Genomic DNA, 26,471 nt, shown 5'->3' with positions numbered 1-26,471 from the left:
TTTTTCTTTGACCTGGCAACCCTGGTCTCTCTGGAAGTTCACTGGATAAGCCGTGCAGCGGCACACGGGCCATTTTGTTGGGGCGCTTGGCCAAAATTAGCTGTCAGCTATGAACATTTTGCCCTTTTTACTCGGGAGAGAGTTGTCTCGTAGGCAGATGTCGGGCCGGGTCCCTACATGACGGTTGGGAGCGTTAGGAATGAGGCGGACGGGCGGCGGGCTGGAGATTACCGCAGTGTGGCCGCTGTTGTGTTTTTGTACGGGTTACACTGCTAGCTGTTAGTTAGCGGGCTAAGTTGTGAGCAGAGCGGAGGAGCTGCAGTTCAGTTTAACGTTAGAAAGCAAGGCTAGCTAACGCTAACGCTAGTTTCCTCTGAACTTTGACAGTTATTTTAACCGCTAGCTTATTAAATAGTTTGGAGGTGGCGTTGGTTTATACACATTTATTTTAGCTTTGCTTTCATTAACGTTAACTAACTAACTTAGCTAAAGCCGGAGAGTATTTTAGTTAGCTCGCTTATTAGCCGTTCAACCTAGCCTAGCTAACGCTAACATCCCCCGCTAGCTTAGCTTCTTCGTCAACCTGGAGGTAATAATGGCAGAAGACACCCGACAGAACAAGAGGGCGAGTTTCTCCGGGCTGGCCGAGCACAGCAACGGAGTCACCAAGAGCCCCGCTGCCGCCGCCGCGATGGCGTCCAAGTCAGGAGCGTCGAAAAAGCTGGTGATTAAAAACTTTAAAGGTGAGTTAGCTCGCCAGGCTAGCTAAATTTAGCTATGCTATGCTAAGCTAAATTTAGAACCGTGCCAAAAACGCCTGTTTCACACCAGCCCGCGGTGGAAGCGCTTATGTAAGCCCAGCCAGCCTAAATGTCACGGCCTGTGAAATGTTAACCTAGGCTAGCGACCTGAGGGCAGTGGAGGTAGGGTTAGCAGTAGCTAGCTTACCTTAGGTTAACAGTAAAGACAAGCATTTATAGCCTAGCTAACATGGCTAGCTAGAATTTTAGCTAGCTAGCTAACCTGTTAGCATGGGTTTTGTTTGTTTTGAACTCAGAGAGGGACTCAGTGACGGTCTGTTGGACCAAAACAACCCACTGCTAGGACTGTCACAGGAACGCAAGACACATTATTTATTTGTTATACATAACCTACATTAAAAAAAACCTAATCTAGCCAACAACTAACTAACTACATCATTTAAAAACAACAGCTGTCCTCCTTCATATTGTTTAAACATTCGATGACAGATTAACAATAATTAATCTCTAACTCCAATATTAAAAATAAAATCCTCTTCACATTGACTTGGTAAGAAAGGCTTTAGGATAAGTTAAGAAGGAAGTTCCTTCTCCTGTAAAGATCCTATTATGGACATGCACTCAAAAGCTATACATTTTTGCTGCCCTCAGTGTTACCCATTGTGTTCACTTAACATAGGTATATTGACTTTGTTTTTGTGTCATTTTATTTATACTTTATTTATTAAGGAAATTTTACTTTCTTTTATAAAAAAAAACATCCAAACAAAAATCAGTGCTAACACACTAGAGTAAAGCAAAACATGGCTACACATTTTACATTTTTTTCCCCAATTTTCTCCCCAATTTACACTGCACACTTACCCGACTCCCCCATTACTAGTGATGCCCCAACAAGGGAAGGGTGAAGGCTAGTACATGCCTCCCTTGACACATGAAGTCAGCCACTGATTCTTCTCGAATTGTTGCTGAGTAGGCAGCGCTTGGAGGAAAGTGCAGTGACTCTGTTCCGATACATTAGATATATTACATTATACATAACATTAGACGCCTTGTGTTGAATAACATCAACCTTTGGAGTGATGTGAGTAGAAGACGCCATCTACCCACCCAGAGAGAGCAAGACCAATTGTGCTTTTTCGGGGCTCCGGTAGCCGATGGCAAGCTACATGAACAGGGTTTGAACCAGTGATCTTTTGAGCATAGTGGCAGTGCTTAGCCAAGTTTTTGAATAGTTTATTATACTGTTTATTTTAACACTGTACAGGACTCCAGACTAATTATTTCACAACTGTCTCAGAGCCGTCCCAAAGCTTTCTGTCAGCTGTTGCAAAATATTTACATATTAACATTAATCTTGTATTTATGGCACGTTCTTCTACTAACATAATATCAGTTGTTTTTCTTCAAGTGTTTAATCTATGCCAGGTCACTTTTTCTCTGCTCGTTTAAAAAGCTCAGGTCCACTGTTAGCGAGCGATTGGGGCAGTTTTTTCTTCTCACTGTTGCCACTTTTAAAGCTCCACAGTTGACAGACCTGTCAGTCCATCTACCACATTTATTTCCGTTAGGTGTATTCTCCACCAACACCACTACCTACTGTGTTAACAGCAAGCTGATAACCGGCAGTCTCTTTGTAAACTGCTTATAAACACTGGCACACTGGCACGCTAATTTGCCATCCATGAAATTGTCTTCTCTTCTTGTTTGCTATTTTTATCAGCATATTTCCTGGATGGTGGCACGGTGTTAGTCTTGAGCCCTGACTGTAGCCCCTTAAACCTTTTTTGTCAGGTAGCTAAAAAAAAGTTAAGTTGCATGTAACAATAGTGAAACACTTTTTGTTACTATATTAATCCCTGTTCGGGAATTCTTTCAAAAATTGTAAATGAATTAACTAGTCATAAAGAAGAACCATTTAAACATGTAGAGGAGTTCCATATAGCATTTCCATTACTGAAGAAGCCCTAACTAGGCCGGTCACAATAACCAGTATTTACTGTCCAGTAATAATTGCAAAAAATCTGAATATTGTTGTCATTGCAAGATAATGTCAATCAATTGATATATTGATGATATAATAGCATAATAATGCATTTAAAAATTATTCTCAAATAGAAGTGAGCTTAATAATCTTAAGACACTAATAATTAAATATAAATAAATAAATAAAATGAAAAAATAAAACCATAGTTTTTATTAACAAAGTGGACATAATGCCGCAATTATTTTAAATGGCTTGCTAAACACATTATTATTGTGACAGGTTTACTTCTGAAGAATGTATAAATATTTTTTTTTTTATAACAATAACTTATAGATATGCCATATTGATGTCAGTGGGCAAAATATTTCCTCAATCTTCTTAAGGTTTCTGTAATTATATCTGAAAATAAAAGTTTTATTGTTGTATTGATTAATGTGTTTTATTTAATTATAGAAGTTTATAACTAACTTAGTTACATTTACAGAAGAAAAAAAGCACCAGAACTGCTTTCTCCATATTGAAAGTGCTTGCCTTGTATTTTACAGATAGACCCAAGCTGACAGAAACCTACACAGAGGACACATGGCTGAAGCTGCGAGATGCTGTCGGTGCTATCCAGAACAGCACCTCCATCAAATACAACTTAGAGGAGCTTTATCAGGTAGGCTGTTATCGCTGTTTTCAGTCAACCATGACTCTTAAGAAATGCAAAGGCTGTACCACGTCCTTGACAGGTCAGTGAAGAATTTAGTGTGTGCTGTGCATGAAGTATCAGGGCTGCAGAATGTGAACATACAGGGATACACACAAATCATATGGACTATGGGTGTAATGATGCACCAAATTCACGGTTTGGGTCACACCACAGGAGAACCCCAAATTTCGGTATGATTTCGGTACAGATATTCAGGTTTTTTTTTTTTTTTACTTAAAGTGAAAACTTCAAAAAAAAAAAAAAAAATCATAAATAAAGAGTTCAAATGGTGTCAGGTCTGACCATGAAGGAGCTGGTTGGCGAGCCTTTAATTCTAGTTTGAGTGGGTGTGTCTGCTCTAAAGATCAGTGTTTTGTTTAGTGGCATTTCACGTTGCTGCTGCTTCTGCTTTTAATTAGTGCTTTAGTCTCAAAACATATAAAAGTGCAGTTTCTTGCTTCTTACCTCCCATGTGTGCCCTCCACACTGCAATCTGCACAGATCTGATTAATCTTGAGAATCAGCTTTAAAATGTGTACAATGCATGCGCGTGTTCTATGAGTTTCCTGCACCGCAGGTTAAAATAAACACTGTCAAAATTAAAATAGTTCATGTAAAGGTCTGTATCCAGTTAGTGGCTTCTGTACTAAACTTAGCAAATGTGGCAGCCTTAGTAACAGGCTTGGCAACGTGTACATCTAAAGTTTCTATATGCAATTCGCATGTGAAATTTGTTTCTGCATTATGTAAAGAATACAAAGAATACACCAATAATATTGACACAAGTATTTTGAAACCTACTAATCCATTGTTTCATCTGTAATCAAGAGTTTATTTTATGCTGCGTTTTTTTGGGAGTCACTGTCTCTGCTAGATTCCTGTGGAGATCTGCTTTGAGGATTTGGTTGCATTCAGCAAAAAAGCAGTGTGCCGTTATTGTATGAATAATTTTTAAAACAATAAAATATTGCGCTCTGTGATTAAAAACGATGTATTAATTTTTTTACTGTAAAGCTTAAAGGGTATGTTTTGAATATTAACCTATGCTTGCACTAGGGGTGGGCGATATGGCCCTAAAATAATCTCACAATATTTCATGGTATTTTTTGCGATATTGATACTTTTGCTGATATGACAATACACTGAATTTTAAAAAATGTTTTAAGAATACACTACCGAAGCAAAATGAATATATTTTTTTATTCTTGCATATGATATAATATGGCACACCCCTAACTGAGATATTAAAACATACAAGAATTTTATCAGATCAAGTCAGTGATGCAGAACGTCACGATACTAATAATGCACTCCAAATATCTCCATATATCCAGTATTAAATTAAAATGAATGATATTGGACAGATAATCAGTCTTCAATAGATATATAATGGGAAATGAGAACAGTGTAAATGATTATTTTCTAAAAACAGCAAAACGTGATGTGCTAATTAGGGGTGGTTGATATGTCCTGATATTTCAGGCTATAATATTGTTCACGATATTCAAAAATGTTGGCGATATTATTGTGTACAGTGCGATATGGCAACCCCCTAGCTTGCATTGTATAAGTAAACAATAAATATTTTGTACTTTGGGTTCATGGTAGATTTTTGTTACAGTACATTATTTTTATGGTATATATTTCTTAATTTTGTTACATTTATTTTATACAAATTCAGACTCTTCAGTTGCTGTTTTCTAAATGGAGAAAAATACAGTTTTATGATACTATTGATTTTTTTTTATATATGTTTTTTATATATATATTTTTTTATATATAAATATTTTGTCATTGTCATGATATTTCTAAATGATCTTATTGCCCATCCCTAGTGGTCACCCTTTTAATGAATGCATTCAGCTTTTTTATTAAATCTTCACCCATTACAGATGCAAAATATTGTTAAACTCCTGTAACGAAGTATAGCCAATAAATTAGGGCTTTCTAGAGCAGATAAACATGAACCTATTGGTACCATTGCTAATGCCAGGTGTGGAGTAGAGGGGTATAAAGCCTGTTGCATTGATCTGTGGAGAATTGGATCTGTGTTCTGAGGAATGATTGTGCTCCATTCAGTAGTTTTGGGATAAATTAGTGTGATAATTATCCAACATCCCTACCTCATGCTCTAGTCACTAAATGCAATCAAATCCCTACAGCAATGCTCCAAAGCGTAGTAGAAATCCTTACCTGGACAGCAGAGACAGTAACTCCAGCAAAAGCAGAATAAACTCTTTAGCACCCATAGTTTTAGATTCTGATTGACTGGTGTAGAAATTAATTGAATGGTTCAGTCTGAGAAGCTGGTGGAAGTTGTAGTGCACTTGTTGCTGTGCTGGAAGTTAGACTACACCGTCTTGTGCAGCTTGCCCAATTAATTAAGCCTAGAATGCCAAACTGTGCATGTTTGTGCTTTCATCCGTCTAGCTGTGTGTGCATTACAGTCTTCAGTGTTGGTGTGTGACCACCTACATTTCCCATGGTGCTTCCTCAGCTTGGATTGATTACAGCGTCACTTGCTGTAAGCGTCCAGTTACGCAACTTCATTTGTTGTTGGTTTGTGCCAAGTAGGCCAGTCAAATAGTAAACAAGCAGAACATTCCTGCACGCCATGCCAGATTATTGAACATCATGTTTGGCAAGAACAGGTTTGAATTAACCAGAAATGTTGGTGTCCATAGTTTCTCAAAACACATGCTTCTTCTTCAAACCTTGATGCTTTGTGGCATCAGTGTTTTATAAAAGTAGAATTTTCAAAAATGCTTGAGAGCAATTTCGGTGACCAAAGCCAGTATTTTTATTTTTAGGCAAATAATTAAAAAGTTAAATAGTTCTCACAAGCTTTGTTCTGGCCAATTTACCAAAGTTACAAAGTGCAGTTAGCATGGTGCTAGACCTGAAGTAACAACAATAGTCAACTGCAAGTCAGTGGAACATCTCCATGGTTTTAATGCTGTTTATTTTAAGATACAATGCTACATAATGCTGGTTTAACTGGTTTAATTATCAGTGTGTTCAATTGAAGACCGTCTTTACATGTTCTAGAGCTTTAAGGGGCTGACTTGGCCAGCTTTACACTGTGGAAATCCATAAACGATGTGAACAAAACCTGTTTGTACCCTTTGTTTGTGTGCCTGATATTCCCGTTGGTGTCCACAAACTTGATATATACCTTCTATTATTGACCTTGATTGACCTTGACATATGTGTTGTTTTTTTTTTCTCCATCTCTCTCCTTCTTCTCACAGGCGGTGGAAAATCTTTGCTCTTACAAAGTCTCCCCCATGTTATACAAGCAACTTCGGCAAGTGTGTGAAGATCACGTCCAGGCTCAAATCCACCAGTTTAGAGAATATCCTTCACTGTGACTAATTGTGCTTATGTGTGCTGCCAGCACAGAATTATGTATACTGTGTTGATCTTTTCATGCACCTTTTTTTACATCCAAGTTTGCACTCTTGCTAGGGGGCAGCATTGTGCTTTTTTACAGCATGGTACACCACTGCAGACTGCAGAAGTTAAATACCTTAACCAGCTCTCACAGATTCTCTGGACAGTTTATCATTCCTGAAGAGGATGAACAGATGCTGGCAGGATCACTGCAGACAAACAGTAAGTTAACAATATTACTCTCAATTCTCAGACATAGGAATAGAGATATTAAAATAACCTAAATAAATAAATAAATAAAACCAGAAGATAGACATATAGGCTCCTTTATGTCCTTGCTAAGTATAAACAATAGGTAATATTGCAGCCATTAAATATTTAAGGCATGGCCTTTAGGTCTGCAACTAATGACTGTTTTAGTAGTTGACTGTAAATAATCTGACGATTATTTTTTCAGTTAGTCACACCTTATTTTCTTGTTATGGCCTTTATTTGTTCTTCCTACTGGTAAAGCTCTCGATGCATCGCATGATTTACCAATTGTGCAGTAGGTTTTGAGAGTTTAATGTACCTAATAAACCTAAACATAGCAAAGTATATTATAGGAAACATTCACACAGGATGGATGTTATTTTGTAGGAGGTCCTAGGATACTTGCATGTCTTTAATTGAGATTATATTATAGTATTTATAAAATTTTGATTTTAGTAACTATAATATATATATATATATATATATATATATATATATATATATATATATATATATATATATATATATATATATATATTGTTACTGTTATTGTTACTGTTTATTAAAAAGGGGGGTATCTCCTTGTAAAAAAAAGTTAGAAAAAAATACATACAAGTATCCTAGAATCTCCAGAAAATAACATCCAGGCTGTGTGAATGTTTCCTATAATAAAATTTGTCAATTTTAGTTTAATATAGGTACGTCAAACTATCAAAATGTACTGCAAAATTGGTATTGGGACCTAAATGTTTTACCAGTAGAAGTACAAATGGAAGGCATGACATATGTCGCAACTAATCAACTAAACAAACAAATAATTGGCAGATTAGTTGCCTACTAAAATAATCATTAGTTGTACCCCCAAATGTCCATGTGTTGTATGATAAGTTGATAACATAATTATTGTGACAGGCCTGCCTATTGTAAAATGAAAAAAAAGATTGAGTGGGTTTGAATGTTGAATCCATAAATTGGTCCAGATCAACTTTATTATATTGTTTGTTTGTTTTTTTTTGTTTGTTTTTTTTGTGTATTACTATAGCTCACCACCGCTCAAGCTAGTCTAGCAATGTGTGTCCTAAAATCACATAAGCTCACTATTTAAAAGTAAATCAATATTTTCCTATAATTAAATAAAATAGTAATTAAACTGAAACATGGCTCATGTAATATAAAAAAAATCAGCTTCCTGGATCGATCTAGGTGCATCCTGGTCTGTTCGTGTGCACAAAGAACTGCTGACTGTAATTTCACTCAATAACAAACACTATGGGAGCCATGAGGTTTCTAGCCTAAATTACAGAGCACTACCAGTAAAAATATGTTCAGCCTGGTATAAAGTTTTCTTTTTAGGATCATCAGAATACCTCAGAGGTAAAAAATTCATTATTTGACATTTAATTCTTGATTCATTATTTAAGTCATTTGCAAGTACTGATTTACTAATATAATAAAAAAGGTTATATTATTGTTTACCTGTAGCTTTTACTTATAATGTTGTAATCAATTTATTTTGTATGTGTGTCTTTTCTTCAGATCATGATCAGAAGTATTTTTCTGTTTTTGGATCGCACATATGTTCTTCAGAACTCCTTGCTTCCCTCTATATGGTGGGTCAATCAACCTAAAACCCTCTTTTTTAATAAATGGTTTGACCTAGTGACTCTTCATTCTTGAACTGTTACTAAGAAAGCTTTTCTTGTAATTCTCTAGGGACACAGGGCTGGAGCTGTTCAGGACACACATTGTGAGTGACAACATGGTCCAGAGTCGCACAGTTCAGGGAATCTTGGAGCAAATTGAGCGTGAGAGGAACGGGGAGACTGTGGATCGAAGTCTCCTGCGCAGCTTACTGGGCATGCTTTCAGACCTGCAGGTGATTGGTGGTTTCCTGATTGTGAGATCATGTTGTACAGTTGCACATCAAGAAATCTCTTGGCTTTCAAAAGTTTAAAATCAAGGTTTTTGAGATATGTCTTGTCTGCAGATAAATGTGATGTAATTTCTAAAGTGAAAATACTAAATTAATTAATTATTGATTTGTAGGAAAACAATAGGAAATTTCAGATTGAGTGTACAGATTGATGTGTTGGGTCATAAATTAAGTAAGAAATGAAAATGTCTTAATTTAACAATTTAGGACACAGTTTATTTTCAATTTAATTTTATCGTATCTTATATTTAGGTGTATAAGGAGTCTTTTGAGCAGAAGTTTCTAGTGGATACGGATCGCTTGTATGCTGCAGAAGGTCAAAGACTGATGCTAGAGAGAGATGTAAGTCTGCATTTTTTCCCACATAAAATATACAGTGGTGTTAGTGTTTGCCCCTTCATGATTTTTTTATTTTTTATTTTTTTTGCGTGTTTATCACTCTTTAATATTTCAGATCATTAAACTAATTTAAATATAAGTCAAAGACAACACAATTAAACACAATAAGGGGTTAAAATTAAGGGGAAAAAAACATCCAAACCTACATGGCCCTGTGTGAAAGTGTTTGGCCCCGTTAGTTAAAACATATCCTAACTGTGGTTCATCACACCTGAGTTCAATTTATTTATCTACACCCAGGACTAATTACTGCCACACCTGTTCTCAATTAAGAAATCACTTGAATAGGACCTGCCTGACAAAGTAAAGTAGGCCAAAAGATCATTGAACGCTAGACATCCTACCAATATCCAAAGAAATTCAAGAACAATTGAGAAAGAAAGTAATTGAGATCAGTCAGTCTGCAAAAGGTTATGAAGCCATTTCTTTAGATTTGGGAACCACAGTGAGAGCCATTATCCATAAATGACGAAAATGTGGAACAATGGTGAGCCTTCCCAGGAGTGCCTGGCTGACCGAAATTACCCCAAGAGTGCAGCGACGATTCATCCAGAAAGTGACAAAGACCCCACAACAACATCCAAAGAACTGCAGTCTTCACTTTCCTTGGTTAAGGTCAGTCTTCATGAGTCCACCATGAGAAAAAAACTGGGGAAAAATGTCCAGAAGACTTTTTGATGATCCTAAAATGTTTAGGAAATACTTCTGTGGACTGATGAGACAAAACTCGAGACAGAAGTTTTGGAAGGTGTGTGTCCCATTACATCTGGCATGAAAGAAACGCAGCATTTCTGGAAAAGAACTTCATACCTACAGTAAAACATGGTGATGAAGTGTTATGGTCTGAGGCTTTTTTACTGCTTCAGGACCTGGAAGACTTGCTGTAGTAACTTGAGCCATGAATTCAGCTGTTTAACAAAAAGTTCTAAAGGAGGCTGTTCGGCCACCTGTTTGTGACCTCAAGCTGAAACGAACTTGGGTTCTGCAGCAGGACAATGATCCAAAACACACCAGCAAGTCCACCTCTTAATGGCTGAAGAAAAAGTGAATATTTGAGTGTTCTAGTCAAAGTCCTGACCTGAATCCAATTCTGTAAAGTGGAGTGGAGCTAATGTGGAGCCTCCACAGTGCTGAGAGAGTTGCAAGTTACTGCAAAAGCTTGATTGCAATTGTTGCTGCTAAGGGTGACCCAACCAGTTTTTTTCACACAGGGGCATGTAAGTTTGATTTTTTTTTCTCCCATAATAATAAAAACCTTTTAAACCATTTAAAAACTGCATTTTGTGTTTACCTGTGTTTTCTTTAACCAATATTTAAATCTGTTTGATCTGAAACATTAACATAACAAACATGAAAAAAATTTGAAATCATGAAGAGGGCAAACACTTTCACATTATTGTAGGTTGTATATTCTTATTCTTATATTAAATGTGTGCTTGTGTTTCACTCAGGTTCCTGAATATCTGCATCATGTAGCACGAAGACTAGAGGAGGAGAACGACCGTGTCATTAGTTATCTAGATCAGAGCACTCAGTATGTTCTCTCTCTGTATCTCAAATTAAAATTTCTTCTAATAGTTCTGTTAAATCAAAGTTAAATCTTTGTTTTTGTGTGTTGTAGAAAACCACTCATTTCTACTGTAGAAAAGCAGCTTTTGGGTGAACATATGACGGCCATATTGCAGAAAGGTATGTTTGAAATATTATATTGTGTGTATGTCTACACAATGCAGTTTCAAAATGAAGTAATCATGATTTTACATTTTATCTTTTTAATCTAAAATTGCTGAAAATGCTACTCATTTCTGAAGTGTAAATTTGTTTTACCTTGGTTACCGGCGCCTCCCACAGACCAATACACGCATATTTTCTAAACATTCAGCTCACTGAGGACTGAAAAGTCCCAGCACTTATCCAGCACTTTTGACACAAACACCAGGTTAATAATCTCTCCTTTGAAGTTTCTTCTGAGTCGGTTAGTGCGTTATTTCCGTCAGCGCGTGATATAAACGCATTGGCTTGTAAACAATGTTTTAAATCATTCATTCACTCACTGAGTCGACTCAACCCAAAGTGTCTGAACACCAAACGCCAATTTGTTTGTTTTTTTAGTTCTGAACCATTTCTTTGTTATCTTTAGTTTGATTTTTAGTAGGGGGAAAATGATCAGTTAGAATTGAATACCTGATTTTTTTTTGTGAAAGTCTAAAAAATATTTTGGGCTGCAATCACCCAGCACTAGTGTTTATAAAAAAGAGAGAAAGAAGAGAATTGTGTGTATGTTAGTGTGCGTGTGTGTTTGTGATTGTATAAAGAAGACTCACTCTTTTCTTACCCTCAGGGCTCAGCACTCTGCTGGATGAGAATCGTGTGACTGAGCTGACTCTACTGTACCAGCTGTTCAGTAAAGTGAAGGGAGGTCTGCCTGTTTTGCTGCAGTTCTGGAGAGATTACATTAAGGTACACACAATCACAGACACACCCTCCTACACAGTGACACGTAGGCTGTTAAAGCTGTTGCACACCAGATGCGCAACCTGCCAAAAATTTTAAACCATAATTTTAGAGTTTTAAATATATACAACATTTGAATGTCAGGAAAAATATACACCAAATGCAAGAAATCCAACATTTTAAGAGGAACTTTTTATTTGGAGTGGTTTTGTAAAGCTCTATACAACAACAGCAGCAAATCATTTGTAGGTAATGTATGAATACAGTGGTATGAAAATATCCAGTCAATATCAGCAGATTCTTGAGAACAATTTTTAAGAATCAGTGAGAAAGTTGAAGTTGCTCCAGGGCTGGATACTTTAACAACGACAATAAACACTAAACACTGCTCAAACTCTACTGAATCATTCATGCAGAGGAACAAGTACAACATTCTTGAATGATCATCTCAGATCATCTCAGTGCCCAGACCTGTATGTTATTGTAAATCTGTGGTGTGATATAAAGCGGGCTGTTCATGCTCAAAAACCATCAAACCTGACTGAACTGGAGATGTTTTAAAAAGAAGAATGGTCCAAAATACCTTTAGCCAGAAGCCAGACTCTCATTGGAAGCTATAGGAAGAATTTAGAGGCTGTTATTTCTGCAAAAGGAGGATCTACTAAATATTGATGTATTTTTTCGGTTGGGTGCCCAAATTTAAGCACCTACCCAAAGAATTATCGCACACTTTCTATAAATTCTATAAACTTAATTTCATTTCTCAAGTATCACTGTGTTCATCTGCTATATGATATATTTAACTGAAATTTCTGATCCAAACAACCAATAATTTATAAAGAAAAATCATGAAAATGATCAGGGGTTTCCAAACTTTTTCACACCATTGTATATGTTTGAACCAGGCTTATTAAATATTAAACAAACTAGTCTCTATTAAATAATGTCAGTTTAATGTTTTTTAAAGTCACAGTCAAAAACAGCAAACTTAAACTGCATTACCCGTGTCCATCGATAGAGGGAGCTCCTTATGCTACAGACTGTGCTCATGTGGCATAAAAAGGTTTGAAGTAGAGTGAGGTAGTGGATCACAGTGAACAATCTTTCACACACACCAAACTGCTCCTAGTCCTTTGAAAAATGAGTGCAGCCAAGCCACAGTCTCAAAAGTATTTAGGTCCTCATACTAATTTAGATCTTAAGTTGTCAAGATTCGCATAAATATCGAAATATCCATATATGGTTTTTTTTTTTTGTTTTTTTTTTGAGTAGTAGTGAGGCAAGCAGAAACTGCATTAATACATATTTTGTATTTTCGTTGTTCCACAAGAGTAGTGCCAAGCGAATCATGTGTTTTAAACGAGAAATTGAAAGCGCTTGCCTGTGCAGTGTGGCCATTAGCGATAATTATGGTCCAGGTCACGTGTAGAGAACATACGTAGAGTGGCATCACGTTTGTGTGACTATTCTTGGTGGGAAAATGCCACATGAAGACTGTTTTTGCTGGTTACAACAAGCTCTCTGCTGCTGAAATCATAAATGTTACTTGTCTCTTGTGACTTTTATTTCCCAGTAACAAGCCAGTGTTCTTTATGCTGAGATCATTGGTGACAGGAAGTAGAGTCAAGGCTTATTTATTTTCAAATCGTAGTAGATGCAAGGACAGGACTTTGTGTCCATATTCCAAATTCATTTCATAATTAATAACATACCTTTTGTGTCCGCAGCCTAGTTGTTTACATTTTATTTAGAGGTACTCTTTATACACAAACAAATGAAGAGCCATAAAACTCTAACAATACGTTTTTGCAAGGTTCACTGAATAAACTCTACAAGTATAGTGGAACAACTTTTTGTACATTTTATAAAAATGTTTTGTATGTGTGATGTCGATTTTGTCATGTTTGCAGGTTTTTCTAAATTAAATAAATATTTTAAGAGGTTAATATTTTTATATTTAATGTTTTAAGGTTATAGATTATTTTAATTTAATCATTTATTTACCTATTTTCATAAAAAATATTAAGCCATTTTCATCATATCTAAGAATTGCCTGTCCACCTTTTTATTGTGAGATAACCCCCATATAAGAAAAGCAATGTTTGACATCACAACCTTCATACTGTTTAATTTTCAAGAGAATTGACACAGACAATTGCTGCATGTTCAACAATTCATAATATTTATTTCACTTTTTTTATTTATCATAGTGTCCTTATTTAGCTCAGGTAACGCTTCAAGCTTCAGGTGAAATATCAAGACATTTAAATATTTTATAAAATCAAAATCGTGCTTCTCTTCCCAGGTTTACAGTTAAGTTTCCCATCTTGAATTTGAGTAAAGAGCTTTAAAACCAATAACTGGATATCCCTCTTAAGAGGCAATCAATCAGAGACATACAGTGAGTATAAGAACACAGCATAGATAACAAACAGAGGTAAAAGCACAGTAGAACTATAGTCCTGTGGAGAACTATAAGAGAATAATTAAGCAGCTTGGGTTGTTGAGAATGAACATGCTTTATGGTTATGGTTAGAGCGTCCAGCTCATTCTGAATTTTGCCAGTTAATTTCTTGTCCAAACAGTGTTCTGTTTCTCCTGCAGAGTTTTGGGGGCGAGATTGTCGGCTCTCCAGAGAAAGATAAGGACATGGTTCAGGAGCTTTTGGATTTCAAGGACAAGATGGACAATGTGGCGCAACGCTGCTTCCAGAGGAACGAAAGTTTCATCAATGCCATGAAGGAGGCCTTCGAGAGCTTCATTAACAAAAGACCCAACAAACCAGCAGAGCTTATCGGTATGTATTTATATATTATTATTATTATTATTATTATTATTATTGCTCTAGTGCATAACCAATAAATGTATTGCCTAATAGTATCTGCCAGTTTTAAAAACAGTGTGAGCATCCATTAAGATAAAAAAGAAAAAAAATCCCTATAGAAAGGCAACACTATACAAGCATTTCTGGACCAGCTGAGAGATACTGAACTCTCACTTGAAATGATAGAAGTATGTGGACTGAGGTGGTGAAGTACTATAACAGGATTTTACATGGATATTACTAAATACACTGCGTTTTGTAGTTTTTCAAGTGTTGTCCTAAACGCTGATATGCCAAATGTCATGGGACAGGAACTAGTATTGCCATATCCTTTGGAAACTTTGTTGATTTGTGTCTACATGGAGAAACCATACATGTATTAAGTGACCCATTATACAGTATTTGCTATTTTATGTGCTGAACCTATTAAAAATACAGCCACACTTTATTCTTTCAGTCAAGTGAAACATGTGCTTTCCCTCATGGCTTGATCTCTGTGTGTGTTTCCTGCAGCCAAATATGTAGACTCTAAACTACGCGCCGGCAACAAAGAGGCCACAGAGGAGGAGCTGGAGAGGATTCTTGATAAGATTATGATCATCTTCCGCTTTATCCATGGTAACGTTTATGCAGGGCTGTTTGTGTACATGTTTCTGAAATGATAACATATTTTATTGATGTCTATGATTGACTTGTAGTCCACTTTCTTACTTCAAGCACACACTACGCAACATTTTGGAAATATTACATCACAAGATAACGTACAATCAAGCTCTAGGAAGCTATACAAGTGCAAAATAATGACCTCATTAGTATTGTGCTACTGTATATAGGGAATGGAGTATTTAGTTGAGCAAGAAACTCAAGTAAATTAAAACAATTCCTCATCATTACTGTGTACACAAACATGAGTGGCTGAGCCATATGTGCGGAATAGGGCTAGGGATGTTGAAAATTCTATTAAATCATACCTGCCAACATGTTCACATTTTGAGTAATGTGCACATACTTTGACCTCCTATTACGAATGTATGATTACACCCTTATTATAAAGTACACATATTGTTTGAGCTCGCATTTCTCTCATGTTGTCCCAAGCTTTTTCGGTGTAAGTGTGTTCACATGAAATGTAAATCCATCAAACTACCTCTCAATCCATACACTACTTTTTTCCTCCAAACTGTCAACAGTGTTACTGTGCTCACTCTCTCTCTCTATCGCTCTCACTCACACTCTCTCTCTCTCTCTCGGTCACACACACGTGCACACACAGCTGATGACACATTTCCTCTTTCTATGGTAGGTTAGATTATGCAGCTACACATTATTTAGTTTATTTCCTCTGTTCCCTCTATTCAAACTCTGTTAAAATCAGTAACTCAGCACATTACAATATTCTTATTGAAAAAGCATTAAAACTGCCCTGGGATAAACAAAAGCATAATACTTTATTCATACACAGATCAAACACACATCAGTCACAACATGGTTTTATTATTGTGGCCAAAGCTTGCCCAACAATTACCCTAACAACATTAATCCTAGATTTTTGTAATAATCATTTCATTAATTAAAGTAACTGTGTTTTTTTTAAGCATGTAAATAGAAATAATGTCAAGGAGCCTATTAAGTAGCAGGATTCATTATAGATCTTTACAGATACTTTTACTTTTAAATACCAAGTAGTCATGCAACGACGATAAAGATATCTTGAATAGAAGAAGTGATGCTTCAAGATGCACCGATAATCATTTTATAAACACATTGCAGACCTTCGGATCGTAATCCAATCAAATCGGAAGGTGCCTAGAGATTTCAACCCCAAGTGCAGAAGTGCAGCCCTATTAAATCCTAAACCTAAATAGGAAAAAAGTTTGGTCAGTTATTATTAGCATGAATTTGAAATTAAAAATAGAAGGCTGTGAAACACTAAATAGAATAAAATAGAATTACCAAAAGGCAGCAGTAGAATTGCTGTTTTATTTTGTATAATTTCACTGTACATTGTACATTTATTATTGGGTAAAATTAAACATTACTGTAATAAAGTATTATAAATAACATAAAACTATATAAACTGATATATGTATTCTATTACCAACAAAATATTGATGTGTTTTTTTCCCAGGTAAGGATGTTTTTGAAGCGTTCTACAAGAAGGATTTAGCGAAGCGCCTGCTGGTGGGCAAAAGTGCCTCAGTGGATGCAGAGAAATCCATGCTGTCTAAACTCAAGCACGGTAAGCCTCTTCTTTACATTTCTCACTATGGTTCTTTTAAAGGGGAAGTATGAAGAAAAATCACACATGAACAAAACTCCAGTGATTTGAAGCTGATGGGTTGTAACTGTGGAAACCCCAGCAGTCGGTTTCCCAACTGTCGAGCACGAGGCTCCCTGAAGTCACATGATAACCCAAGCGGGAAGTTAGAGAGTCAGCTGTGGTTTGGTACCAGAGCTGACCCTGTTTGCAGTGTTCCGCGCTGTGTAGCGGTGATCTGATAGCACACAGCTTTACAGCGTCACATGTTAAGTGACCAAAAGAAGTGACTGTCTGATGTGTCTCTCTTTGCCATCATACATCCTACTCAAGAACTGGCCAATGAGCAGTTCCTGTATTTCGTAGTACAGTATCTTGCAAAAGTATTCATAACCCTTGAACTTTTTCACATTTTTGAACATTTTCACCTTACAACCACAAGCTTAATCCTCCTGTTATGTTACGGGTCAATTTGAAGATCTAGGAAAAATAGTTAAAAGTTTTAGTTAAAAGTGTAAAACTACTTCTGCTTGTCTTAATTAGTGTAATCAACACACAAACCCCTGCAATAAACAAAAACTAAAACAAAATTCAATGTTATGTAAAGATATGATGTCTAATATGTTGGTCTTTTAAAAGTTGTAATGAAGTGAAACATTTAAAAAAGTTTAAACATTTTTTATTCATTTTGTTTTTATTTATTTTATTTTTATTTATTTATTTTTTTTAATTATTGGTTATCCTGAGTGAACCATTACCTGCTAGAGGTAAGGAACACCATATTGCACTTAATATCGATAGAATAATTAGCAATGTAGTTAGTAATAATATTCACACTGCTTGTTTGGGTCCCAATACTTTGGTAATGCAGTAAAAAAAAGAATGAACATATGCAAGTTGCTCCTTAAAGTCTTTTAAGTAAATCTTAATAAACCTTACTATTTAAAAAAAACACATACTAAATAGCCATATAAATGATCTTTTCTTAAATAAACAAACTAAAAAAATGTCTTCAAAATCAAATATTAGACAGAAATACCTTGTCACATTTCTCTGAGTACAATGAGGCAACTCAGTTTAAAAAATAAATAAATAAATGAATGTTATCTTACATTTTACAAAATTATTTAGTTTAAACATTAGTTTACCAATTACAGTTTAAAATAAGTTTAAACTATGTTTTACACTATGTATAGTTTAAAATGTGATTTGCATATTTCTTGTGAATCTGTTAAAATAATGGCTAAGTAGCTTAATATCACAATTCTGATATTTGTTTCTATGAACCGTGTTCATCCCCCTGACCAGGAGGAACTATCCTCGCACACATACAAAGTGAGAGGGAGTGTGTTAACAGTGCTGTGGCTAATTGTACTGTCCAAGGCTGTTCAATGGGAAATAAAAGAGAAGTTCTACCTCAGTGTGTAACCCAATGTTACGTAACATTTTTGATAAATCAGTGATCAGGATTATTTCCAACTGATCCCTATCCTTTAAAAAAGTGTGTGATCTGACATGATTGGATCAGTGATAGACCAACACAAAGTGGATCGGGGTGGATCAAAAATCTAAATAAAAAAATATTTAATTAAATGAATAAAAAAATGAAAAGTTTGACATCCAAAAGTATTCAGCCCCCCATATCAATACTTAGCCACCTTTCGCTGCAGTTCCAGCTTACAAACTTTTAAGGATTTGTTTTTCCCAGCTTTGCATATCTAGAGACTGAGATTTTTGCCCATTCTTCATTGGAGAATAGCTTTCAAGCTTAGTCAAGTTGTATGGAGAGCGTCTGTGAACAGTAATTTTTATGTCTTGCCACAGAAACTCAATGTGATTTAGGTCGGGACTTTCACTGGGCCATTCTAACACATGAATTTTTTTTTATCTAAATCACTCCACTGTAGCTCTGACTGTATGTTTAGAGGCATTGCATTGCTCTCTATCAAGCCTATTTTCCTTCTGTATTTAGCTTTAATCATCTTCCGATTAAATGTGGCCAGCTTCGGTTTCCTTACTGAAGAAAAGCATTCCAACAGCATGATGCTGCCACCACCATGTTTCACAGTGGGGATGGTGTGTGCTAAGTGATGAGCAGTATAGTGCTTTGCATTTAGGCCAAAAAGTTTAACTTTGGTCTCATCCGACCATTATGTGCTACTTTGTGTTGGTCTGTCACTTAAAATCTCAAAAAAAAAAAACATTTAAGTTTGTGCTTGTACTTTAACAAAATGTGAAGAAGTTCTAGGGGTATGAATACTTTTATAAGCCACTGTATGTCTTAGTTCCCTATTTCTTAGTATGAGATACATTTGCAAAACACTTGAGGATCTGCAATGAAAAAAAAGTAAGATCTTCATAGTAAACTAATGTTACGCATTCACATCCTCCCCATCATCAACTCTGGCACCTTTAAATACATACTACCTGCCTAAATTACAGCCCATAAGGAGACGTTGTGCCATCAGAAGAAGCTCTAGTGTAAGCCAGTGGAGTAATGGAGCACAAACTCAGTCATGACTCAGTTAATCGCATACTCACAGACTCCTCTGTAAAGCTGGTATATGACGTGTGCTTGTGGTCTCTTGTAGAGTGTGGTGCTGCCTTCACCAGCAAGCTCGAGGGTATGTTTAAAGACATGGAGCTGTCCAAAGACATCATGATCCAGTTTAAACAGGTACACACTCTTCAATCCCCAAACATCTCTAAAAACCTTTGTGCATTTGTATGTTTGGATCTAAATAGATCTCTGTGTTTCCCCTTAAACATTGCTGTGGATGTTTGCTAGTGTTAGCAGTTTTTTTTTCTTCTGAGATCTAGATGAAAGATAAAGCAGAACGTGTGAGTGAAACTGAAGTTGCCCTAGAACAGTCTTTCACAGTTTTCAGTCTCTCTCTTTCTCAAGACAAAAGGGCTGTCTTGTTCTGAATCGAGACTTGCACAAAAAAAGGTGTTGCACTGGTGCGTCAGCAATTCAGCAGCTCAATGCACCCTGTTAAAACCAGGGCTGCAAAAAATTTAATTTGAGCATCGACATCACAAGTTCACATATCGCTGAATATGTAATATTTTGTGAAATGTTTGTGGTGCTATATATGAATTAAATTATCACTCAATTTCTCATTTCATCTATCTGAGGCAGTACCAGTCAAAATACTGGACACATCTTCTTATTTAATGTTTCTCATTATTTATTTATTACTATTTTTTTACATTGTAGATTAATATTAAAGATAATGTAAAATATAGAGACACATATGGAATTACTTAGTAAACAAAAAAAATTCCCTGATCTAAACCGGATCAACTGAAGGAAAAACAGTGTGAAGGAAAAGCAGTAGCTTTTATTCAGCACCTCCAGAAATTCCTTCAAGACACTAAGAAAACTATTTGAGGTGACTCATGAAGACACTAAGATTAAAATACTAAGAGTGTGCAGCTCTGTCCTCAAAGAGAAATGTGCTAAAACATATTTTAATATAAAATTAACAGTGTTAAAAAAAATCATAAAAAGAAAGAAAACAGTGTCCAAACTTTTGACAGATACTGTGCATCTACATAATTCTCTTAAATACAAAAAGTGCATTATTAATAGAGGTACACAGAATATTTTGTCAGAAAAAAAGACTAAGAATAATAATTTACAGTAAACAATGATGCTTTCTTTGAAAGGCAAGACAAAATGTTTTATAATACAGGTTTTAATGGTAACGTTGGATCATTAATTCAGTTCAGGGGTTGAACAAAAAAATCCTATGATTTTTAGGAATTACAACCACAAAGCCTCCTCATTTCAGGGGTTAAGGTAAAATGTCTGGAGCTGATTCCAGGTATGGCATTTGTATTTGAAAGCTGTTGCTGTGAACCCACAACATGCGGTTAAAGGAGCTCTCAGTGAAAGTGAAACAGACCATTATTAGGCTAAAAAAAGAAAAAGAAATCCTTTATAGAGAGAGTGGGAATTTTAGGAGTGGCCAAATCAACAGTTTGATAAATTCTGGGGGAAAAAGAGCAGTGTTGAGCTTTAGAACTAAAAATGGCGGATGATGTAAAGATTCTTTTCATGGCGAGGAAAAACAAAACTCTTCACAACATCCAACCAAGTGATGAACACTTTCCAGGAATTAGAAGTTGCAAATCATTAATAGAAAGACCAGACTTTACCAAAAGAACATCTAAAGAACCCAGCAGGTAATGATTATTGTCCTGTCCAAATATTTCTGGACCTATAATTATATCGCATTAAAACAAACTGTTGCAATATAATTTTGTTCCAATATCATACAGCTCTTAAAACAGCAATAATATTTTCATAAATGTAAAGCTCTGCTCATTATCATAGTATAAAGCTGTATAAAACATGTCTTCTGTGAGTAACGTCATTGTTTGTGTGTCTCGTCCTCCTCAGTACATGCAGAACCAGAGTGAACCCAGCAACATAGAGCTGACTGTCAACATCCTTACCATGGGTTACTGGCCCACCTACACCCCCATGGAGGTCCATTTGCCTGCGGAGGTTAGTGTGTGTGATGTGTGAGAGTGAGAGGGAATATTAAGGTTTAGCCTAATGTTTGCTTTTTGGCTACACCTGATGTATAATTTGTCTGAGCAGTGTAGTTCAAGTCAGATGATTGAGATAAAGCCAAGTTGAATGCAACCTAGACACAGTGGAGACACACTGCTTCAGGAAGTGTTTTGAAATGCGCTGGAGAGGCTCTCCTTCCTTTTTTAGTTAATAGATAACGAGATAGCGTTCATAACATTTGCATGTACCATGGAGAAGCGGTGCAAAGTATATTTGCATGTGTAGAAAAACCCGAAATTATGAGTATAAATAGTGTATTGCAAACAACAGTGCTAGCAGCACCAGACAATAGTCTGCAAAATGCTTGATACTGGGAAGGAGATTCACCTTCCAGCAAGACAATGACTCAAAACATACAGTAGAATGGAGCTACAGTGGAATAATTTAAATCAAAGAATATTCTTGTGTTAGAATAGCCCAGTCATTTAACTTTTTATTTATTTATTTTTTGTGGAGGGGAAAAGCTGATTTTTTTTTGGCATGACTTTGACACTTGTTCACTATTTATCTTAACATAGACCACTTTATCTGGCCACTGCATACTAAGAATACCCCATAAGTAGACCTGTCATGATAACGGTTTGGTTTTTATGAACTATATATATATATATAATATGTGTGTGTGTGTGTGTGTGTGTGTGTGTGTGTCTGTTTTTCTTTACATGTGCAAATGTTTTATTTTATACTAATTACATTTAAATTTAGTTTGTTCTGTTTAAAGGACACAGGCATTGTGTGACATCCATTTTTGTTCCTTTGTTTGTTCAGATGGTGAAGCTTCAGGAGGTGTTCAAGATGTTTTATCTGGGAAAGCACAGTGGAAGAAAGCTTCAGTGGCAGCCCACACTGGGCCATGCAGTACTCAAGGCTGAGTTTAAGGAGGTGAGTCTTTTTTGGTTTCAATCTATTGAATTAAAGTTATGGTTCCGCAGAAAATATCAAAGTTTCCCTTTCTTGTATAAAGTCACACACTTAAGTCTGTTTGAGATTGCGTAATATTTAAGACGAGAGATTGAGTTGCGCTTTTAGGTATGGAGAAAATTAAATAACTTGCATTTTGAATTTTGTGAGGGAGTGTGTGTGTTTAATTACTCCTTTCGTGTTCTGTCTCTTTTCCTGTGTGTGTAGGGTAAAAAGGAGCTGCAGGTGTCATTATTCCAGACCCTTGTTTTGCTCATGTTTAATGAAGGGGAGGAGTTTACGCTGGAGGAGATCCAGACAGCTACAGGAATTGGTAAAGATGCTCATTTGCCATTATTTTCATTTTGCAGTTAAAAGTACAACAGCTATAGATTTCTGGCAAATGTTTTGGAAGATATTTGGTGTTTCTGTTCTTCTCTTTAATGTCTTGGGAACTTAGGATGTGTTCTCATCTTTTTCTGCTTTGTTCTGCTTTAAAAAAATACTTACTGCACTAATATGTAAGCTGGCTTACCATCAGTTTTAAATTCAGTTCAGAGATATTTAGGGATGGCTAATATGGTCCTAAAATATTATTACAATATTTGAGTATTTTTGTGATAGCAATACTCTTGGCAATATGATAAAACACTTGTTCAATTTCAAGACCAAGCGAGGTTGTACTTTTTATTACAGTATTTCTTTGATATCTTGCTTATCTGACTGAATAGGAACTGATTATTTGGTGGCATGTTTTTTCAGAGGAGGGTGAGTTGAAACGTACACTGCAGTCGCTGGCCTGTGGGAAAGCTCGCGTTCTTAATAAAAACCCCAGAGGGAAAGACGTAGAGGACGGAGATCGCTTCAACTTCAACATCGACTTCAAACACAAGTTGTTCCGCATCAAAATCAACCAGATTCAGATGAAAGAGACGGTAGGTTATCACTGTCCCACAGTCCCTGTAAAGCCCATGCTTTTTGACTCAACAATCATCAGGTCCATTACTTTCCTGCATGACTGGTTGATATGGTAAAAAAAAAATAATATTAATAATCATATCGCAATATTTTTAAGAAATTATCACAATATTTTTCACATGTAGACAAAAAGCATCAGTAGAGGCAGATTAAAAAAATAATTATTAAAATATTCTGTCAATTTAAACTAGACTAACTACATTGTTAATGTTTTTAAGCTGTGACTACATTAAATGTATTCTCATAAAAAAAAAAAAAACTATTGTTCAGCACAATGATAAAATGTATTGTAAAATGCTACTGCTTCGTTTTTCTTCACTACTCTTGTAGCATTCTATAATTTCCTGCTTTCTGTTCTGTTCATGTTTTCAGTCAACAGCGCCTGTCTTTATCTCACCATTTCTTACAGTTTATTTTTAGTAATAACACCAAATGGCTAACAAAAACCCTTAACATTTATGTATTAGACTGGTTGATTTAACTTCTTTATTATTCATACAACTTAACATACTGAATTAGGAGTGGTCTTTGACCTTTCTTTTACTATATCTAGAAAATCAAAATCAGCTGACAAAAGACCAGTTATTTCTTTGATTCATTATTCTTCCAATATAAAAAAAATCTTTTTAAAAGGGTGTGTATTTGCTATATATATATATATCTCAATGACAAGAAATGCGGTAAGTTTTAACATTTATCTTAACAGGCCTAATCTTGCATATTAGCTAGTGGCAAAAATATATTTCAGAGAAATATCTAGTCTCTATTGACGCACATGTGTATCAGACAGCAGAACACAGACTGCACCCTCTCTCTTAGGTCATGCTGGTAGTGATAGCGTTGCTTCAAGGCTGTTTGCTTTCTATTTTTCTTTTTTAAGCACCCTCTCATGACCCTCTCAATAGTAGATTTTTTTTCAAATGTTATATTGTATTTTCTGATTATTAAAAAAAAAAATCAGATTATACAAATCCGTTTGAAACACTTTTTTCTGAGTCTTATTGGTTGGTCTCTCTTAATTATTTATTTATTTTTTTTTTCATTCACTTTTTTTGTTGTTACTTCATTTTGTTCAGGTGGAGGAGCAGGTGAGCACGACAGAGCGAGTGTTCCAGGACAGACAGTACCAGATAGATGCTGCAGTGGTGAGGATCATGAAGATGAGGAAAACCCTCAGCCACAACCTGCTGGTGTCAGAACTCTACAACCAGCTCAAGTTCCCTGTCAAGGTATACTACCAAGTGAATCCAGAGATTGCTGGTTCGAATCCCATTCATGTAGCTTGCTATCAGCTGCTGGAGCCCTGAGAGAGCGCAGTTGGCCTTGCACTTACTGGGTGGCGCTCTCTACCCACATCACTCCAAAGGGTGATGTCAGCAGCACAAGGTGTCTGTGAGCTGATGTAACGGAACCGAGTCGCTGCGCTTTCCTCCGAGTGCATTGTGATGCTACTTGGCAATGCTGCATCAGTAGCAGTTTGTAAAGAAGCGGTGGCGGACTTCACATGTATCGAAGGAGGCATGTGCTAGTCTTCACCCTTTAGGTGAAATTTTGCCACACTGATTGACGAAATATTAGAAAACAACTTTTTGAAACGCTTGGCATGGAGTTGTAGAGGTTCTTATTGGAGTCCTTACAGCTCATGCAGTTCCTGCTGATTTTGCGGTAGTGGTGGAGTGTTGATAGTGTGTAAAATAGCTTCCCACACATTTTTACCCAAGGATTGGTCTGGCAGTTAGCAATTAGCCATGGCATTGCAAATATGTCTTAAAGGCAAGGTCTAAAAACAGCAGCAGTATGTGGACGAGCATTGTCCTGCAGAAATAGTGTACCAGAGAACAAAAAGGCAACTTCAACCATGTTTAAAGACATTCTATTGCACTTAGTTCAGTGCTAGCATCATTTAAGATTACTTTATCACTTTTTGGAGGTTACGGGGTGGATGTCATCTTTGAATTTAGCTTTATACCATCTTTGTAATGCTCATGGTCAGTCTTGTATTTTCTTTCTCTCTATCTTTGTTTCTTTTCCTCCTATTAGCCTGGAGACCTGAAGAAGCGCATCGAGTCCCTCATCGACAGAGACTACATGGAGCGGGACAAGGAGAGCCCCAACCAGTATCACTATGTGGCTTGAGGTCCGGTCAGGAGATGCTGGATGGACCCGTTTGTTTGGAAACCGGGTCCCTGCTTTCCCTCCCCACTGCACGCAAACAGGGCTGACTGGCCTGAGGACAGCTTCTAGACCCACCCTGCAATGGACCCCCCTGAAACCTGCAGTTCCCACTAAAGGATAAACAGGGTTGACACTGGGGGGATGTACAGTTCTTTGGAGGGTTGGGGTTGTAAGGTTGAACTATTAGGAGGAGCTCAAGAGATGAACGCTCAGCTGAAGATTTCCACAAAAAGCACTTTTTTCCACTGTTTTCTTTTTTCTTTTTGTTTGATTTTTTTTAGTTATGATTGTTTTGTTTAGTCTATCAGTTCTATCAGTTTTATGTGGAATCTCTATCCCTCCCTCCTTTGTGTCTTTTCCTCCCTCATATTTTAAATATGTTTTGTTTGTTTTGACTGCTGATTTGTCCATAGAAAAAAAAAACAGCTTCTAGAAGATAAGACTATGTTAGTTTGATGGTGCAAACGCAGCAACGCAAGCAAATGGCAGCAGATCCTGTGGACTTTGTGGTTTCAGACCATTGTCTCTCAGGCTAATGGGGGTGGGGAGCATTTGACACACTAACACACACACACACACACACACACACACATCTACAAAATTACCTACTGCTCTTTAGGCTTCACACACTGAAAAGGATAAAAAAAAAAAACGATAAAAAGAAAGATGTATGATTCTGTGTTATGGCTTGACAAAGCACTTTTTCGTGTGTTTGTGTTACGAGTGTCTGCGTGTGTGTAACTGCGTGTTCATCACCCCACCCTAATTCTACTTCACCACAAAATATCTCTGGCATGTCAAATTTTTTGTAGACCAGGAGATTCTATTCTTTGTAAGTGCAGAAAGATATCGAAATAATTAAATCATATTTAATTAGAA

General features: G+C 36.3%; 1 protein-coding gene across 1 annotated transcript; it reads left to right on the top strand.

Moving 5' to 3' along the window:
* Window positions 1–32: 32 nt before the first annotated feature.
* Window positions 33–26,471, top strand: cul4a (cullin 4A). The gene is made up of 20 exons (XM_049469254.1): window positions 33–743; window positions 3,294–3,409; window positions 6,694–6,798; window positions 6,989–7,057; window positions 8,624–8,697; window positions 8,801–8,963; window positions 9,273–9,362; window positions 10,871–10,953; window positions 11,041–11,108; window positions 11,761–11,879; window positions 14,478–14,670; window positions 15,211–15,315; window positions 16,826–16,936; window positions 19,546–19,631; window positions 21,363–21,470; window positions 22,308–22,421; window positions 22,668–22,773; window positions 23,202–23,374; window positions 24,494–24,646; window positions 25,458–26,471. The coding sequence occupies exons 1-20, from the start codon at window positions 596–598 to the stop codon at window positions 25,551–25,553; spliced, it is 2,280 nt and encodes a 759-aa protein (XP_049325211.1). The 5' UTR covers window positions 33–595; the 3' UTR covers window positions 25,554–26,471.

Source organism: Astyanax mexicanus, chromosome 21, assembly GCF_023375975.1.
Source record: "Astyanax mexicanus isolate ESR-SI-001 chromosome 21, AstMex3_surface, whole genome shotgun sequence".
NCBI classification, from domain to species: Eukaryota; Metazoa; Chordata; class Actinopteri; order Characiformes; family Acestrorhamphidae; genus Astyanax; species Astyanax mexicanus.
Note: the sequence above shows the minus strand (reverse complement) of the source record. Positions and strands in the feature narration are given on the sequence as shown.

Bases quoted from the DNA above. Each gene is read 5' to 3' on its own strand.
- cul4a (XM_049469254.1), top strand. From the start codon at position 596: ATGGCAGAAGACACCCGACAGAACAAGAGGGCGAGTTTCTCCGGGCTG. The intron at 744-3,293 runs GTGAGTTAGCTC...TGTATTTTACAG, and splicing joins GGTGATTAAAAACTTTAAAG to ATAGACCCAAGCTGACAGAA. The intron at 8,964-9,272 runs GTGATTGGTGGT...TCTTATATTTAG, and splicing joins GCATGCTTTCAGACCTGCAG to GTGTATAAGGAGTCTTTTGA.